At 41.8% G+C, this 16,892-nt stretch overlaps 4 protein-coding genes across 9 annotated transcripts in view; 1 reads left to right on the forward strand and 3 right to left on the reverse strand.

Moving 5' to 3' along the window:
• Positions 1 to 6,385, reverse strand: part of LOC5503197 (gamma-aminobutyric acid receptor subunit beta-like) — a 31,815-nt gene extending 25,430 nt beyond the window's left edge. For 2 of the 6 annotated variants that reach the window (XM_048722438.1, XM_032371493.2), the window contains exon 1: positions 6,141 to 6,385. In XM_048722438.1, coding sequence (XP_048578395.1) covers positions 6,141 to 6,257 — 117 coding nt within the window. In that variant the 5' untranslated portion in view covers positions 6,258 to 6,385. Of the gene's footprint in view, positions 1 to 2,008; positions 2,141 to 6,102 lie in introns of those variants that run through there. The other 4 variants (XM_032371504.2, XM_048722437.1, XM_032371494.2 and 1 more) reach the window with 3 other exon arrangements.
• A 1,059-nt stretch (positions 6,386 to 7,444) lies between these two features.
• On the reverse strand, positions 7,445 to 8,308 carry LOC125560614. Its single transcript, XM_048722418.1, has one exon. It carries the CDS (start codon positions 8,306 to 8,308, stop codon positions 7,445 to 7,447), a length of 864 nt encoding a protein of 287 aa, XP_048578375.1.
• A 3,576-nt stretch (positions 8,309 to 11,884) lies between these two features.
• On the reverse strand, positions 11,885 to 12,799 carry LOC125560615. Its single transcript, XM_048722419.1, has 2 exons — positions 12,672 to 12,799; positions 11,885 to 12,640 (listed from the first exon to the last, which is right to left on the reverse strand). Exons 1-2 carry the CDS (start codon positions 12,797 to 12,799, stop codon positions 12,004 to 12,006), a joined length of 765 nt encoding a protein of 254 aa, XP_048578376.1. The 3' UTR covers positions 11,885 to 12,003.
• On the forward strand, positions 12,610 to 15,272 carry LOC5503198. The gene has a single exon (XM_001624245.3). The coding sequence runs from the start codon at positions 13,579 to 13,581 to the stop codon at positions 15,190 to 15,192; it is 1,614 nt and encodes a 537-aa protein (XP_001624295.1). The 5' UTR covers positions 12,610 to 13,578; the 3' UTR covers positions 15,193 to 15,272.
• The last annotated feature ends 1,620 nt before the right edge of the window (positions 15,273 to 16,892 follow it).

Below are 16,892 nucleotides of genomic sequence, written 5' to 3' on the forward strand. Positions count from 1 at the left end.
AGAATGGACTTAGAAAAATCAATATAATGTTATCTATGGATTTTCTTTCTTTGAGACCTGGTGTTAAATTCATTCCAGTTGATGATGCCCTATCACTTGTCGAAGTTTAAAGATTTGGGCGAAAAAACCCCAATTTAATATAAATTTATATATTATATTGATTATCATCGAGTACACAAATTTTTTTTTCCTGCAAAAACATACCATTATGTACATTAACAACTGAATATTAATGAGTTTGACGCTAAGTTGGCCCAGGAGCTACACCCAAAGGCAAATTGTAAGAGCACTTACAGCGTGACGACCCATCCATGTTTAATGTAATTAACAGAGTTCAATCAGACGCTTGACGGATATAAATATCACAAGGCAAGGAAAGAACTCAAAGCAAAAACATCATTCTTCCTCAGGGCGTAGAGCTCCAACTCTGTCTCTGGCTATTTGTAACTTTAACAATTATTTCGCCTATTTCTAGCTTTGATGCGCCTGAAGGAAACCGGCAACTCCTAATGTATTTTAACATTAATATCACTGCTTTGCCCCTAAGGAACTTGTTTTACCACGAACCAGGCGGAACATGGGTCGCTTTACTTTCTATAAACTTGGACTGGCATGCCTGACCATCCCCCCCCCCAAGTCTTTTTCGGCCCTGAAGGGGAAGCGAACCTTTTAGAATCCGCATTTACAACATGCTCCACACCTATATTTTTTTTTATCTAAAATTGGAAGACAAGTAATGCTGAGAAATTTTGAAACATCTATCAAAAAAAAAAAAAAAAAAAAAACTTGGCCTGTTTAATATCTCGGATTCTAATAGATTCTTTTGTCTTTTGACGGTTGAGGTTTCCGTCGGACCTCCGGAAGCAAACTGGTGACAATGCGGCTTTAAATACACTCCGACTAGAAGGCATTCGAAATGGCATATATAGCATTAAAAGAAAAGGTTGAAGAAAAAGTAGTTCAGATTACTAAAAAACCGCACCGAATTGGTGAAAATATTTTTTTAATACGGGTACCTAAAAGGCGGGAAAAAGAATTGTATGCGCAAAAAAGAGTTTATCACGTGATGTGCGCAGTCCATAGAATCTGATTTTGAGGTATTATTTTCTATCTATTGCCTGCTGCTCAACGATTTTTTAGTAAAAGGATAAACAAAATCAGGCCCGTTTTTCACTAGAAAAATTCAGATACAAAGTTATCCATGTATTTAGAAGCTGGAATGTACCCCAGTTTGAATTTGGTTCTTTAAATGATGGTTTACCGAGGCGGGTGCTTTGCTCGCCCTATTCTAATACGGGCCTGAAATTTGAATCAGACAGGGGAGACCACCCGCGGGTCTGCGGGCAAGCCCCGCAAACTTTGGTTCAAATCAATTAACCTGCTTCAGACAAACTGTCATGTCTAATACAACATGTGTTCCCATTAGGTTACATCAAGACGTCCAATTGGACGATCAACACAATTTTGAATGCCTAGAACATGAAATGCTACCGATATAGCACTTTCGTTCTACACGGGTTTTGTAAAATTGTATAAATAAGAAAATAAAACGATACTTCTATAAAGAATTTCAAAAATACTCTGTTATCAGAAAATCATATTCTCTACTCCTAAATTTCTCCTGTTTTTTTTTTATTGCTGTTTTTATGCTGTGAACGAGACCCGTCTGTTTTGCCGTTTAAAAGATACTGACAGTAAATCTAATCATAAATCAAAACGGGAACTCTAAGTGCAAGTATTGAGGACTGTGATAAGAAAAGGTTCAGACACATTAAAAATTCAACCGACTCTAATAGGTACTTATTACTCAAAATCACTACAACTAATCTCCTGATAAGTGTAGTATCAATGAAATCCGAAATTTAATAATCCAAAGATGTTATCTACAAATTAGCGTACAAACTGTTCAATTAATTATCAAGTCACGCAAAAGATAATAAAAACCTTCCCTAAAAACAAATCTTAACTTCACACAAAATACTTTATCTTTATGAAAATTAAAACTTACAGCTTGTAGAAGCGCAAACTCAGATCTTCAAGCATGTTGTGGCATTTCTGCAATGCACTGGCGGTTTATGCTTATTCTAGATCAAAAAAAGAAAGCCACATCCTTTTGCTGGGTGAGCACTTAAAGACGATTGTTGACAAGAACGCCGGTGATACATGGAAGTATACAAACGCAGGTTCTCGTTCACCTGTTACCGCTGATAATTAGTCGCGGAGGGGGGTAACGGGGGAACAAGCTACAATATAAAAAAAGTTCTTAAGGCCAGGCTAAACTAGGAGACATGTCGAGAGCGCACGTAGCGCGTAACATGTCTCCTAAATGTTTCCTAGTTTAGCTACTTCCAAAACATGTTGCGCGCGACAAATTTTGCAAATATAATTGGAGTCTGCCACCTCTGCACATTAAAATTAACAAATAAACAAACAAGCAAGACATTCAAATTAACAAATAAACAAACAAACAAGAAAGCGAGCTGGCAGGCAGCACCGTCATTTAAGTCGTTGTTTGCATCTTGACTGTGCAGGACTAATTGAAGTGCGAGGACATCTTATCAAGACGTATCACACGGCTCTCATTAGTTTTCCCCTTCGTTGACATAAGAGGCAGGTTTATATAGGACTGTCCTTAATCACTTATTGATGTGAAACTACTTTCCATGGAAATGCAAATCCCACAAGGCGACGATCAAGAGAACGAGGGACGAGAAAAAAATAAACAAAAATTTTGAACATTAAAAAAGTTTCAACGGTTTCTTCTTTCTCGTCCATCATCCGGGGCGGCGGAAGGGGAGGGGAACGTGGGGGCGCTTCTTCTGGCTGGCGCCCTATAGTTTTCTGAGCGGATGGTTTCTTTATACATGAACGTTTTTTCTTTAAACGATTTATCTTTAAATTTATTGAAGAGTTTAAAATTCCGTGAATAAAAACCTAGGTTATCGATCGCGTTAAGAATTTAAAACCACCACTCCCCTTCGAAACCACCAGCCCCCCTCGAAACCACCCATATCAAACATATTCCCAACGGATAGTGTCCTTCGTATGCATTGCCTTATATGGGCATTGATGCCCATATTTAGAAGAGCTAAAGTTTTCCCGCTCCCTGATCTCCAGAAAACATGGTGAAAAATGCTGATTTCTGTCAATTTGAGACTCGAGGCAAAAATGTGTCAAAAAAACTTTATCGCTTGGTCAAATCTTTATCACACAAATCTTGAAAAGCCCTTAGACCCAGGCCTTAAAGAGATTGGCCGAGCGAGTTTTAAGGTCACCCAAATATTGATATGAGCCCCCCTCCCCATGAAACCACTACCCAGTCCTCAACCCAACTTTTGATCCCCCAATTATGAGACCAGTCCGCCGCCCCTGATCATATAGCAACACAACAATGATAACATTGATAATAACAACACCAACAATAATAATAAGGCTAACACCAAATATCAAATGATGAAGTGGCAATAAAATCATTAATCACTAATAAAGGCAAATGACTAGTGAAATGATTACAAAACTTCAGCCCGAAGTCTGTGTAAAGTCAGTCCTTTACTTATAATTTAGAAAACAGACACGTTTAAGCAAAATAGGATGGCAACAATAACCCTATACAGCCCTACTTTCCTAACTATTTGTTCCGACAAAAGGTTGGGAATGTCGATCGGCAACTCCCCCTTCGCCCCCGTCTACGTTTTAAAACAAAACAAAAATTCAAAGCAACCAACCATAGCTGAAATATGGTACTTGGGTAATAGCATTCGATTAAAATCCTCAGTTACTCGGTTAAATTTGCCGAGGGAAATTAATGCTTTGAGTGGCTCAGTATTGGTCGTCTTTAGCGAGACGAGCATAGGACGAGCATAGAACGGCAATCCAGGACCTGCATTTCCTTTTTTAAGAACCTTTTTCATAAGAACGTCCAGGCTGTGATTTCACGAAATTTTAAAGGACATGCTATAAACATGCCGAGTCTCAGATAAGAGAAAAATATTACTTTGCTAGTCTGATGTGTTCAGGGTTAAATTGTGTTTATAATAACAACCTAATAATTCATAATTCATTGGGCACTATCTTTTAAAAGCACTAAAATATAAGAACACTTTCAGCCTTAAAAGGCTCCAAAAATCAGGGTCGGATGTAGGGGTGGGCCAAGAGGCCACCCCCCCCCCCCCCCCACTTACTGTTAGATATTTGACTTATAAATAACAAGAAATTTAAGGTCTCGGTAAAGGTAAACGACGTGTCCGCGGGAAAAAAAAATGCTCCGACGCGCTGCAATTTTCACTACATGTACAAACTATATATCAAATAAAAGATAAAAGAATGAATTATCTCCTGCAAGTCTTATTTTTGCAATAGCTAATTCCGTGTTTTGAGGCCTCCAACTCAAAAGTACGGAGTTTACATTATTGCACATGCACTTGCACGTAATTGCATCTTAATGACAGATAAATGATCTACCAAAGTGTGTGAGGACTTTTTGTTATTTGACACTGTCAACAAAATATCACGAATCAAAGTTGGAACTCTCATTTCTGGCGAAATTTGGACACGAAAAGTGCTATAAAAGCAATCTTCAGTCGAAAATCGAAAATTCCTCACACACTTTATGACATGTCATTATTATCTATCAGATCCCGAAAATTTTAAGGCGATATCTTAAAACCCGTCGCGAGGTTATATATAATACACTAGAAAAGTCAAAGATTTGGCGTGAATTCACGGTCAACAGGTCACGGGAAACAGCAACGGCCCATTTTAGCCGTCTTAGAATGCGATTTATGGAAACTTTTTTTGGCAAAAACCACAAAAACAAACAGTGGTGTCAAATTTACTTTTACCAAGACCTTGAGGAAATTCACGGAAAAGCAATGAACCCACCCCCGCTTTCTTTAAACCCTTGCTTTGCCCCCCCTCCTTTATGTAACTCCTAGATCCGCCCCAAAAATATGAAAGGCCCAGCCTCAACGAGAATTTGGACGTGCTCATAAGAAAGAGTGTATTCCGTGACTAGCCTTACGCAGTAACAGAGATTACTGTGATTTATAACACTGTACAATAAGACCATAAATCATTAACAGAATATATATATAAATATTTAACATGAACAACGGCTTCACACTTGGCAACTTAGACAAAATTTATAGTTAGTCCTTATTGAGGAATTAGGTTATCGAGTTCTTATAACAGCAGCAGACTATAGCTAAATCAAAGTGTTTTATTATTTTATTTTAAAAAGAAAACCCTCTCAAATATTATCATACATAAAAGAACGATTTTCAATTAAGAAACATTGCCTGCATGTGACTATGTGTCGTAGTTACAATAAAATATCAAGTCTAAACGTATTACAATAAAATATCAAGTCTAAACGTATCTTTCAAAAGAGATTTACTTTTTTAGGTCCAAGGAGGGACAGATCGAAGTCCAATTTCAAATAATGATTGATTAATACATCATCGAAAATCGGAAATATCTGTTTTTTTATCGTTGGCTTCTAGAAAAAAAAATGTTATCTAATCCTAACGTGTGCATATATAATTTGGGTAAAATGTGAATATGATAAGCGTGCGTTACTGAGCGTTCTCGAGCCTCGGGAAAAAAACCACCAAGAAAACAAACAAAAAGGGAAATGAATAACCTTGATCTGCTTGTTCTCTCGGGAATTAGCTCAGGAGCATGTCAAAGCATTCTTTGGCTCTCACTGAGATCGGACAAGGGATCGACAGTTTAACGGCCTTCAAACTGTTCGTGCAATACCTATCGCTATATACATCTTGACAGAACTGCGCTAAAAGTGACTAATAGTAAAGACGGGATTCAAGACTGCACGCTGGGGATTAAAAAAGGGGAAAGGGAGAGTTCTAGAAAAGAGATGAAAAATAAATGAAATCCCTCATTTGGATTCCTCCCTCTTCCGCAACTTTAAAAAGTGCGCAAATAAAAAAAATAAACGAGAAACGAGCAGCTTTCTAGAATGTACTTAGGCGTATTTTTTTTAACTACCTCCAATAAATCTGAAGCTAAAATACCAAATTCTAAATGAAAATTCTTCTATGTATACGGATCGATCGATCATGAGTAATAATAAAAGGTTCTTACGTGAAAGACACAGTCGTAAAAAATCGTTGACTTCTTACCGTCTGGCCTTCGTGATGCTCTAGCTTGTCGTGATAACTAGTCCCTGATAAATAGCAGGCTTTAAATGCTTGTGGCAAATTCTCGATAGAGGTTTTTTTTTTGTATCGTAAATACATTGAGCTAGACAAAGAAGTCGGCCAAATCTTTTTGTTTTAAGAATCTATTATCACCCAATTAGTAGCGCATCGAGAGTAGTTTATCATGAGATAACGGTATCTTGTCGCTAATTAGCCCATCCTATCATCACCTGTCGCGTATTACAAAAAAATATCTCTTGCTGTTTGCTAGCTGGAAAGAAATCCCTTACACTTCCAGTCAAATAGCGCTCCCAATGGAATGAATAGAAGCAAAGAAAAGACCAGAGTGATATAAAATATATCGTGGATATTCTAAACGAGAGCCTTTTCGGTTATCGGCACCTTTGGAATCTTTATTGGAATTACTATTTGACTAAAACATTGTTAAGTGACCTTTATTTTCATGTTTATTGGTTTTTCAAATAGGTCGTTAAATTCTTTATACCTTTAAAACGCTGGAACTAATTAATAGTATCTATACCTTCAAGGGCTAGACAAGTCTTAGGAAGTACGCTGATGAATTGTACAAATAAATACGCCTTTTGTACGATTAGCCAGATCTAAGGATTAATGGAAATCACACTAACAATGCTCGTCGATGATATGCAAATGTTGGTCTTATTCTAATTTTTTGTAGGGTTTTAGAAGCAACCTTTTTGTAAGAATATGGCATAGAAAAGAACGCCTAACTGTAATTATAGTTACAGTATTCCAAGTTTTAAGAAACAATATATATATATATATATATATATATATATATATATATATATATATATATATATATATATATATATATATATATATTACTTGCAGGACTTTTTTTGAAAATGGAGAGCAAAAGGAAAAACTCAGCGTTTACAACGTGTATTACGAACTTTTTTTTTGAATGATTTAGTAGTAGTTGTCATATGAATCACACGCAGCCAAAGCAAGTGTAATAGCTCGGTCAGGATAGGGTTTGGTGGCCCAGAGACAAAGAATTACAATGAAGTTGGGACGTTTAACAATAAAATTCACTCGCTTTCGACATCGGGTTCAAGTCTAAATTTGATACACCCAGCATCGTATTACTAGCGACCTAACTGTCATACAATCATCAACTTAATCTCTTAATCTGTTCCGCTACATCACGCACACATCACTACATTCTCCCCCCTGATGAGGAAGGGCGTCTAGAGTCAATAAAACAAAACTTGTGAAATTTTTTTCTTCCTTTTTTTTTTTTGCTATGGCAAAATTGTGATACCATAGTTCAGTGTCGATACTTGCTGTGACCACACTGGGTCGCAAATGAGGCGAGCAGGAGGTCTCACTACCCTCCTCGGCCGAAGTCTGTCAGGACGCTTCTCAGCTGCTTCCCCTCCTGACTCTGACTCCTGAACATCATTGTCATATTCTTGTTGAATGTGCACCTCCGGCTCTTCACCTTCTTCATCCATGGTAAACGGAACCGCTAACGGATTGAGCTCAGTCGCGACGAAGTCCAACCAGGAGCTATGTGAGTCGCTAGCAGAGCTTTCCGTGTCGTCCTCCTGCTGTCTGCGCGGGGGATATTTCCGCCCGTGTTGCTTTCTGGGTTCGGGGCCTGCCCGCTCCGCTCGATAGGGCAGTAGGATGTTGAAGTGGAGGACTCTCTTCTTCCCACTCTGCTCATGTTGTACCACGCACACCGGCTGCTCCCCAGAGCGGCGAACGACTCGATATGGGACATCCTCCCATCGATCCTGCAGTTTGTGCTTGAGGTTTCTCACCAGGACTCTGTCCCCAGGCTGGAGAGCGAGGTCTTCACTTAGTGCATCATACCGGCGCTTATTAGCCTCGGCTTTCTTTTCTATCTCCTGTTGTGCTCGAGAATATGCATCTGTCAGCTTGTCGCGGAGGTTCTCTATATATGCAGCGTACGGCTGTGGGTCATGTACGGGGTCCGGGCCAAGAGTCACATCCTGGGGTAGTCTTGGGTTCCTCCCGAACATGAGATATGACGGTGAGTATCCCGTAGTTAAGTGTTTGGTAGCGTTATAAGCATGGACTATTCCTGTAACATAATCCGGCCAATCCTTCTTCTTATCTACTTCTAGGGTCCCCAGCATATTGAGTAGAGTTCTGTTGAATCACTCTGTCTGGCCATTGCCTTGTGGATGGTATGGTGTTGTTCTCGACTTTTCCACATTTGCCAGTCTACACAAGTCCCTGAGGAGTCGCGACTCAAAATCTCTTCCCTAGTCCGAGTGAAGCCTCTGGGGAAATCCGTAACTCACAAAGATTCTCTCCCACAAGATCTTAGCTACCGTCGATGCCTTCTGGTTTCGTGTGGGGAACGCCCATGTATACTTGGTGAAACTATCGGTGGCGACTAACACATGCTCGTACCCACCCTTTCCTTTCTCGAGCGACATGAAGTCGATAGATATGAGTTCCATAGGTGCTGTCGCTATCATTGAAACCATTGGAGCCCGTGGTGGATCTAGTGACTTCCTTTTGATGCAGCGATCGCAGGTACTTATATATGAAGTCACGTCTGCAGCCATCCCAGGCCAGAAGTACCTCTGGCGCACCAGGTCCAATGTCCTGTCCCTCCCCAGATGCCCACAATCATGATGAAGACCCTTGAGTGCAAGCCCTCTGTACGCCGCAGGCAACACCAGCTGGAAGCTTTCTCCTTCCTCGACGATTCTTTGTCGATACAACACTTCGCTTCGGATAACCAAGCGATCCTTTTCCTTCCAAATGCGTTGGACAGCAGCTTTCTCTTCTCTGCTAGTCGTTTGCGTCGGTTGCTTATTGGTTTTTACTGCGTGCATAACCTTCTGTATGACTGGGTTCTCCTTCTGGCGTCGTGATCATTCAGCGGGAGTAACTACTAAGCTTGAAGCACTTTGCTGCTGCTAGCAGAGAGGCGGCGGCGTTGCTACGTGAGCGTTGCATAACACTTGCAACTCATCGAGGGAAAACACTTCCGGTTGTGCTCCAACAGGTAGCAGCCTGTCTAAGAATGGTCGTAAAAAGTCCTCTCTGCTCGCCTCTGGTGGAGAGCGTGAGTTGCCTGCTTGCGGCATCCTGGACAAACCGTCGGCGTCCCCGCACGATTTTCCAGGCCGATAGCTGATAGTGAAATCAAATAAAGAAAGTGCGGAAAGCCAACGATGATCACTAGCACTAAGCTTGGCATTCGTCAGTAGGTAGGTCAGCGGGCTACTATCTGTTATCACATGAAACTGGCGTCCGTACAAGTAGTCGTGGAATTTCTCTGTCACGGCCCACTTTAGCGCAAGGAATTCACGACGGTACGCGCAGTATCTCCTTTCTGCTGCTGACAACGACCTACTGCCATATGCAATTACCCTTGGAATACCATCTTATTGGAGTTGATACAGAGCTGCTCCAAGGCCCTCGCCAGAAGCATCTGTATGCAGCACAAAAGGCTTATTAAAATTAGGGAAGGCGAGGACTGCACTAGAGCAAAGCCTGTCGATTAAGCATTCAAACGCGCCCTGACATTCCGCTGTCCAGACAAACTGGCGCTTCGTTCCTGCCTCTTCCCGTAACAGCTCGTTGAGAGGTTCGGCGATAACCGAGAAACGTTCAACAAAGGTACGGTAGTATCCGGCAAAACCAAGGAAGGTCTGCAAGTCCTTAGCATTGGTTGGAGGGTGTTGACGCCACTCCTCCAATGCTTCTACCTTCTTTGGATCTGGCTTGACCCCCTCTCTTGTGACCACATGCCCCAAATAGGTGAGTTCCGTCTGAAAAAAACTTGCATTTAGACGGCTTAAGCTTCAGACAAAACTCACTTAAACGCTGAAGTACCGCCTCCAGGCGATGAAGCATTTCTTCGAAAGTTCTTGCGAACACAATCATGTCGTCCAGGTATGCCAAACAGATGTTCAGGTTTAGCCCCGTTAAACAACGTTCCATTAGACGTTGGAATGTTGCTGGACTGTTGGTCAATCCAAATGGCATCCTGTTGAACTCGAACAATCCAAAAGGCGTGGTCATCGCTGTCTTAGACTTGTCCTCTTTTTCTACTTCGACCTGAAGATACCCACTCTGCAAGTCCAATGAACAAAACCATTGCGCCCCTTGTAAGGACTCCAGGGTTTCTGTAATACGCGGGATCGGGTAAGAGTCCCTGACCGTCTTCTCATTAAGCTGCCGAAAGTCTACATATACGCGCAAAGCTCCATCTTTCTTCCGGACAAGGACAACCGGTGAGGCATATGGGCTATTAGACTCGCGTATCGTACCCGATTCTAGCAAATCCTCGATTGCAGATCTAAACTCTTCAAGCTGTCCAGGGGGGACGCGCCGATGGGGTTGCCGAACCGGGATATCGTCAGTCAATTTAATAGTATGCTTCACTGCGTCAGTCCTGCCCAAATCCTTATCGTGCATTGCAAAGGTGTGAGACATTTTGTTTATCAACGATTGCACCCTAGCCTTTTGTGCAAGCGACAAAGGAGTATCCGACAGGTCGACCTCTATCACTGTAGTTGACCCGTGGTCGCCTACCGAACGGTGTACCACCACTCCTTGTACCACCTGTGCACTAGCAATAGCTGCTTTACGGGGAATATCGATTGGCTGCGTAGAGTTGTTTGTCAACTCTACTGGCACACGACACTTGGTTCCCTTCCTAGGTAAGCTAATAAGGCTAGGCGTAGCCGATAGTCCCATTGAGTTTGACCTGCCAGTCCCTGTCTCAATCAAGACTTTCACATTACACCCTGGCATAGACGGGGCAACTCACCAAATGCACACAGTTTCTTGAGGCCCCACTTTTATGGAATGTCGTGACGCGCTCCTTATTGTCATCCTACCGTCTGTTTCCTCACCGAAAACTTTAGCGAATTGTTTTAAAGAACGATAAACACACATCCACGTTGCCGAAATCCTTGCGTTTTGTGGGAACAATTTTCCTTGTGCCATCTGACAGCTCCGCCTACATCTAAGTGACAAATTAGTGCCGATAACAAAAGGCACAGGCGAATTGTACTCATTATCAGGTACCACTAGTTCCAGTGTCTCAAACGTCTCATTAGTCCCAATTCCTTCTACAGGAAAATAAAATTCCACCGATATGTAGCCTATAAATGGTACATCCTGGCCACCGGCGCCAACAACACGTATCAGATCACTTATTGGTCTCACAGCACGATGCAACAAATAGCGTTTGTAGAATGATTCGGAAACCGATGTTACCTGACTGCCTGTGTCGAGCAGCGCCAGCCAGCATTGCCATCTGCAAAGGCTACACACTCATTTGCTTCGCCGACTAGGTCGCTTGGTAATTCTCGGGCACTAATTCCAACAGGTGGGGGACTGTCCGAATTGTTTAAGACCTCTGATTGCCCCATGGCAGAGGCCTCTGCCCGTTTCCCTGGTTACCGAACTGCTGAGGTGGTCTGTTTCCCTGGTTACGGAACTGCGGGGGGTTTCTGCAGCCAATGCCCACGTGACCTCGTTCTCCACAGTTGTAGCAGGTCGGGCGGTCGCCACTAGGCTCTTGAGCCCGCCGCCCTCTCGCGATAGGGGCTCGTCCCACAACAGAATCCAGCGGAGCACTCTCATCGGCCCCAGGCCCCCGCTCCAGGGTTTCCTTAAGGACTCCTCTAACCTCTCTCGAGAAAGCTGCGCAGATTTCTGCTATCCATTCTGTTTTTTCTTTCTTGGTGCTTTCCCGGGCTTCCTGCGGTTCGGCCTTGACGGTAACATTGGATCGGGCCACGCGTTTTGGGGCCTGGGTCGAGGAGAGCTCTTTTTCTCCCTATCGGGCTGCAGTGATAAGCTAAGAAAAGCTTTTGCACGCGTCTTTACGGTGTCTTGCTTTGTCTTTGATCTCAGGATGCAAGCCTGACCACAACAGCATACGCAGTTGCCTCTCAACGGCACTTTCGTCCGGCAAGAGTTCTGTATTCCTTACGTAAGCGAGCCTCACGTGGTTGTCGAGGCGCGAGGCAAAACACGCTACTTCTTCCCCTTCTTTCTGCTTAAAAGTATAAGCTTCCGCTAAAAGCTCGTCCCCTGTGGCAGTCAGCGCGTCGCTGTAGAATTGATCGAGGGTTTCCAACAGCGCTTCACACGATGCGTCGACCCCTAATCCCACGAGTTTGGTTTTCGCTTCCCCCTGTAGTGAACGGCGGATTTGTTCGGAAATCACCTCCGTCGAATAAAGGCCGCCTCGAACCGTGCTCTCGACTTCGAATCTCCACACTCTGTATGAAACGCCTTTCTCCTTATTCGTGCTAAACCCGTAAAAGGGCGAGAATTGAGGACGCGATAGGATTTGTTGTTGTTGATGTTGTTGTTTCACGCTCGCGTTATTAGTCGTCCCATGCACGAAACGGACTTCGTCTCCTTCGACTTGTAGTCCACAGCAATGTCGTAAAAAAGACTCCAGCTTCACGAATTCCTCCTTAAAAAAACTTCAGCGGCGATCCGAATTTCTTCTCATACTCTTCGACTAGTTTTGCCACAGGAATACGAAATTCCTCCGAGGGAGCTCCTTGTGTTTTCAACTCCACTACGAGTTCAGTAACCCGCTTGTGTTCCATATACAACTTCTCCTCTACCGAAAGATCCATGTCTAACTGCTCGAACGTCCCGTCGGGGGTGCCAATATGTAATAGCTTGGTCTGGTTTGGTGGCCCAGAGACAAAGAATTACAATGAAGTTGGGACGTTTAACAATATAATTCACTCGCTGTCGACATCGGGTTCAAGTCTAAATCTGATACACCCAGCATCGTATTACTAGCGACCTAACTGTCATACAATCATCAACTTAATCTCTTAATCTGTTCCGCTACATCACGCACACATCACTACACAAGCGGTTGTTATAAGGAATGTATGGATGAAAGTCTTGGTGAAAGTTTCTACTGATAGAAATACAACAAACCGCTTCAAACAATGTGAGCATTCTATCCAGAGAAATAAAATAAAGGAACACTAATAATGACAAAGGCTACCGTCAGAGCCTGTAATATTACAGTAGCCTTCTGCTATCTGTGGAAGAAAAGAATATCAGTGTTTTATTTCAGGGCTGTGACGAGCGAAGCCTCTTTGAAGCCAGCGGTAATAAAATATGCCGGGTTTTCTTGACGTAGTTAACTTTTTTTCACTTGCAAAGGTTTTATTTTTTAACCACAGGTCAACCGTCAATCTTCCATGAAAGGTTGATTCTTCAAACTCTTCTTGAGCATTCAAGAAACTATAGCACAATGTTATTAATACATTTTTAAGGTATTTTCATTTTTACCGCACTAGCAATACAATTGGGAAGCCTGTGTCTTATAGCCACTTAGAGACCTGGGCACCGTCTAGTTCCAGTCTTCCCGTTTTCCTTCACTTCCAAACGTAAAATGGCGCAAGCTGCATCGAGAACGTTGCAGAGCCTTCATTCATTCCACGAGAATATTCAAGACGAGATATCTTGCCCCATCTGTTATGAGGACTTTGAAGAGCCCAAGTGCTTGCCAAAATGTGCACATAATATCTGCAGGGAATGCCTGTTGGGAATTATTGAAAAAGCCCAACTGGAACGATTCGAATGCCCCATATGTCGAGCGATAGTTGCCGTCCCAAAAGATGGAATTGACGGATTTCCTACTAACTCTCTACTTGTACGCCTCGTAGAAAACGCACCCGGCAGAAAGGAAAAGCAAGCTATCAAACAAGCAATGACGGATTATTTAAACACCAAGGCATTTGCAGAGAAATCTATCAAGGAACTTCGGGTACAAGTCGGCGTTGAGTCTTCTAAGAAAGCAATAACGTTGAGAAGTGAGATTGCAAAACACGCTGATGAGATGGTAGCGAAGATACGATCAGAGGAGAGATCGTTGTGCGTTGAGGTGGAAATGTTTTTAGATGGCTACAGTATGAAAGCCATGAGTATACTTGAGAACGCAGAGATGAATTTAAACCATACTTTTGATGAAGGGGCAAACTTTGTCAAACAAGCAAATATGGCTTTACAGGGAAAAGCGGAGGACCTCATAGATGCTAAAGACTGTATTGTTGGGCAGTTCAAGGAGCTAAGCAAGGATCTGGACATGTCACACATTGACGGTGTTATGAATTACAAAATAGAGTACATTAAAGGTCAAGTAGAGGGACAGTTTCTTGGCAAGGTTTCTGCTTCTGGCTTAAAGTTGTTGGAAGGTCCTAAAACTCAAACTGACATTTCGATTGGTGACATCAGTTATGGTAAGAAATGGGACTGTTTCAGCATTCCAGGAAAACCTACAAGTTTTTCTGTTTCCCCAAAATCAGGAGACATTGCCATTTTGTGTGCTGATGATCGCGAAGTCTATCGTTATGATATGAGTGGTAAACTTTGCAGGCACTATGACTTTAACCAGGGAATCCTAACTGATGTGGCATTTTCTGTTGATGACTGTATACTTGTCACAGACACAGCTAACAACAGAGTGCTATTCATCAGAGCAGATGGTTCCTCACATATGAATATCTTTATTTTCGATACTAATATCAGATTTATTAGTGTCGACTCGAGAGGACGGCTGATATTGACCTCATGTCCAAAAGATGGCAAGGGTCGAGCTTGCATCCTTGTTTTCTCTCCAAGTAAAATTTTCAGTTTCATGTTTGGAGAAGAAACTCTGACGAATCCCTCTAACAGAGCCTTGTTCCACAATGGTTCTTTTCTTGTTGTGGATGATGATGGCAAAGGGATAAAAGTCTTTGATGATGAAGGACAATTTATGAGGACCCTAAACTTGGGTTTCATTGTTTCAAGCATAGCAATAGATCTAAAAGTGCCTGAATCTTTTATTGCTGTCAGCGAGAATGACAGGATATCTAAGGTTACAACAAGAAGTTGGGCTGTCTTAAAGACCATCAGTACTGTCACTGAACCAATAAAACTTCTACACATCAACAGAAAAGGTAGATTTGTCTCAATTATAGAAAAGAATGGTCAACATTTTTGTTTATGTAAGGACTCTATTTGAGAATAGCAGAGCTAAGTCCTACATTTAGTAACACAAAATTATTTCTTTTCCAAAATAACCATTAAAACAGAGTTGAAGGAGAAGCGTCAAGCCTTTCCTAGCCTGCCGTTGATAAATCTTCAAAATTCTGTCTGTTTAACCCATTGACTCCTGGCTTTTTTTGAGCTGAATTTACAAAAAAACAGACTGAACACAGATACCTCCCCCCCTATCCTGAGTTTTATACAGCCCGTCAAAGTCAAACACAGCTGCACCTAGTCAGCGGTATCCGAGCTTTCCAACAGTGCTTTGCGGTCCCCACTTTTAATCCCTCGTCGTTGTGCTGAAGCCAGCACAAGTTGATGGTTGCTTGTGTTTTTCATCAAAAATACAGCTATGAACATATTAGGAGAGTGTCTCAGGACATCATGAAGTCTTTTGGGGCATAATTGAGTGCTTTGCTTATGGATATTTGCAAGCAAAGGTGGATTCATGATGATTTTTTCTTGTTTGGCTTTGCCTGGATGAGAAAATAATTTTCTAATGAATCACCACAGCTCTCCTAAATGCTGTCTTTTCTGAAACCAAATTGATTCCAAAATTGTTTACACTGCTATTCTGGGTCTGTATGACCTGGAATTGATTCGTTTGGCTTTGGGGTGAAAAGACTTATAAAAAACCATCTGACTTTGGGGAGAGGGGTGGAGATAGGAATTTTTCCCTGGATCTCCCAGAATGCTTTTCAATCCGTAAAGGCATCTTCATGGTTTTACTAGCCTTAAAGTAGTGGACATTGTGTTTTGAGGCCATGGAAATGAACCTGGAGGATCAGAATAAAGGTATCTATTTGTGTCTTGAGCTGTGTTTGCTGATCTCTCTCCCTTGTGTTGTATTTTGAGCGTTTTATTGAGAGGGGTGATTCTGCTTTTCTTTCCTTGTTCGATATGAAATTTGTCAAAGAACCTGTGCTATTATTTGGCTTAAGAGTAGTTGCCAACACCTTGGTTGGATGCATATCTTCAAGACCATTTATCCCTTAGACTGATGCCTGAGTATCTTCATCTTGTTGTGATTAGTTTGCATTTATGAATTTTTTGGGTTGTGGGTAATAATAATGATAATAATAATAATACTTCATTTTTATAGCGCCATTTCCTAAAGCTCAATGGTACTTCCCAAAGCCGGTACAGGCCGGTTGAGGGGTCAATGTGTTAACTGCCCATCCGAAAGCTAAATCCAAGTTTCTGTTATGAACAATGTTTTTTTTTTCTTATAAGCTAGCATTTTATTTTCAAGGATAAACGTTTTCTGATTAAAAAATCAGTGAGATGAAATTTGCAGTTGTTTGTGAGGTTTAGCAAGCTGGCGTGAGGTCCAGCGATCACTATTGGAAGTCAAATCAGGCACGAATTTGGATCGAAGCAAGTTCTCAGTATATTTATTAGAAGGGTAATCGAATATTCAATGCTGATAAAAATAATATTAATGGTAAGACTTTTAGTACAAGGTTTATTTATTGCATTAGGTAAACACAACTTGACGTACACTACAGTATATCATTCTCTCCATTTGAGTATTCCTTTTTTACCTCTCTCTTATCTCCCTTTAGCTTGGGTAATTTTTCTACTGGTGGTCTCTGCTTATTCCTAGTCACAGTCACAGTCACCAACTTGGAATAATAACCGGCAATGTTAGACATATTTTATTAGTAGAGGAAGGTG

The sequence above is a fragment of the Nematostella vectensis genome, chromosome 15 (genome assembly GCF_932526225.1).
Source record: "Nematostella vectensis chromosome 15, jaNemVect1.1, whole genome shotgun sequence".
NCBI lineage: Eukaryota > Metazoa > Cnidaria > Anthozoa > Actiniaria > Edwardsiidae > Nematostella > Nematostella vectensis.

Excerpts from the sequence above, each read along its gene's own strand:
- LOC125560615 (XM_048722419.1), bottom strand. The coding sequence starts at position 12,799 with ATGGATCTTTCGGTAGAGGAGAAGTTGTATATGGAACACAAGCGGGTT. Across the intron at positions 12,641-12,671 it reads GTGGCAAAACTAGTCGAAGA|TTTTTTTAAGGAGGAATTCG; the intron begins GTATGAGAAGAA and ends TCGCCGCTGAAG.
- LOC125560614 (XM_048722418.1), bottom strand. The coding sequence starts at position 8,308 with ATGCTGGGGACCCTAGAAGTAGATAAGAAGAAGGATTGGCCGGATTAT.
- LOC5503198 (XM_001624245.3), top strand. The coding sequence starts at position 13,579 with ATGGCGCAAGCTGCATCGAGAACGTTGCAGAGCCTTCATTCATTCCAC.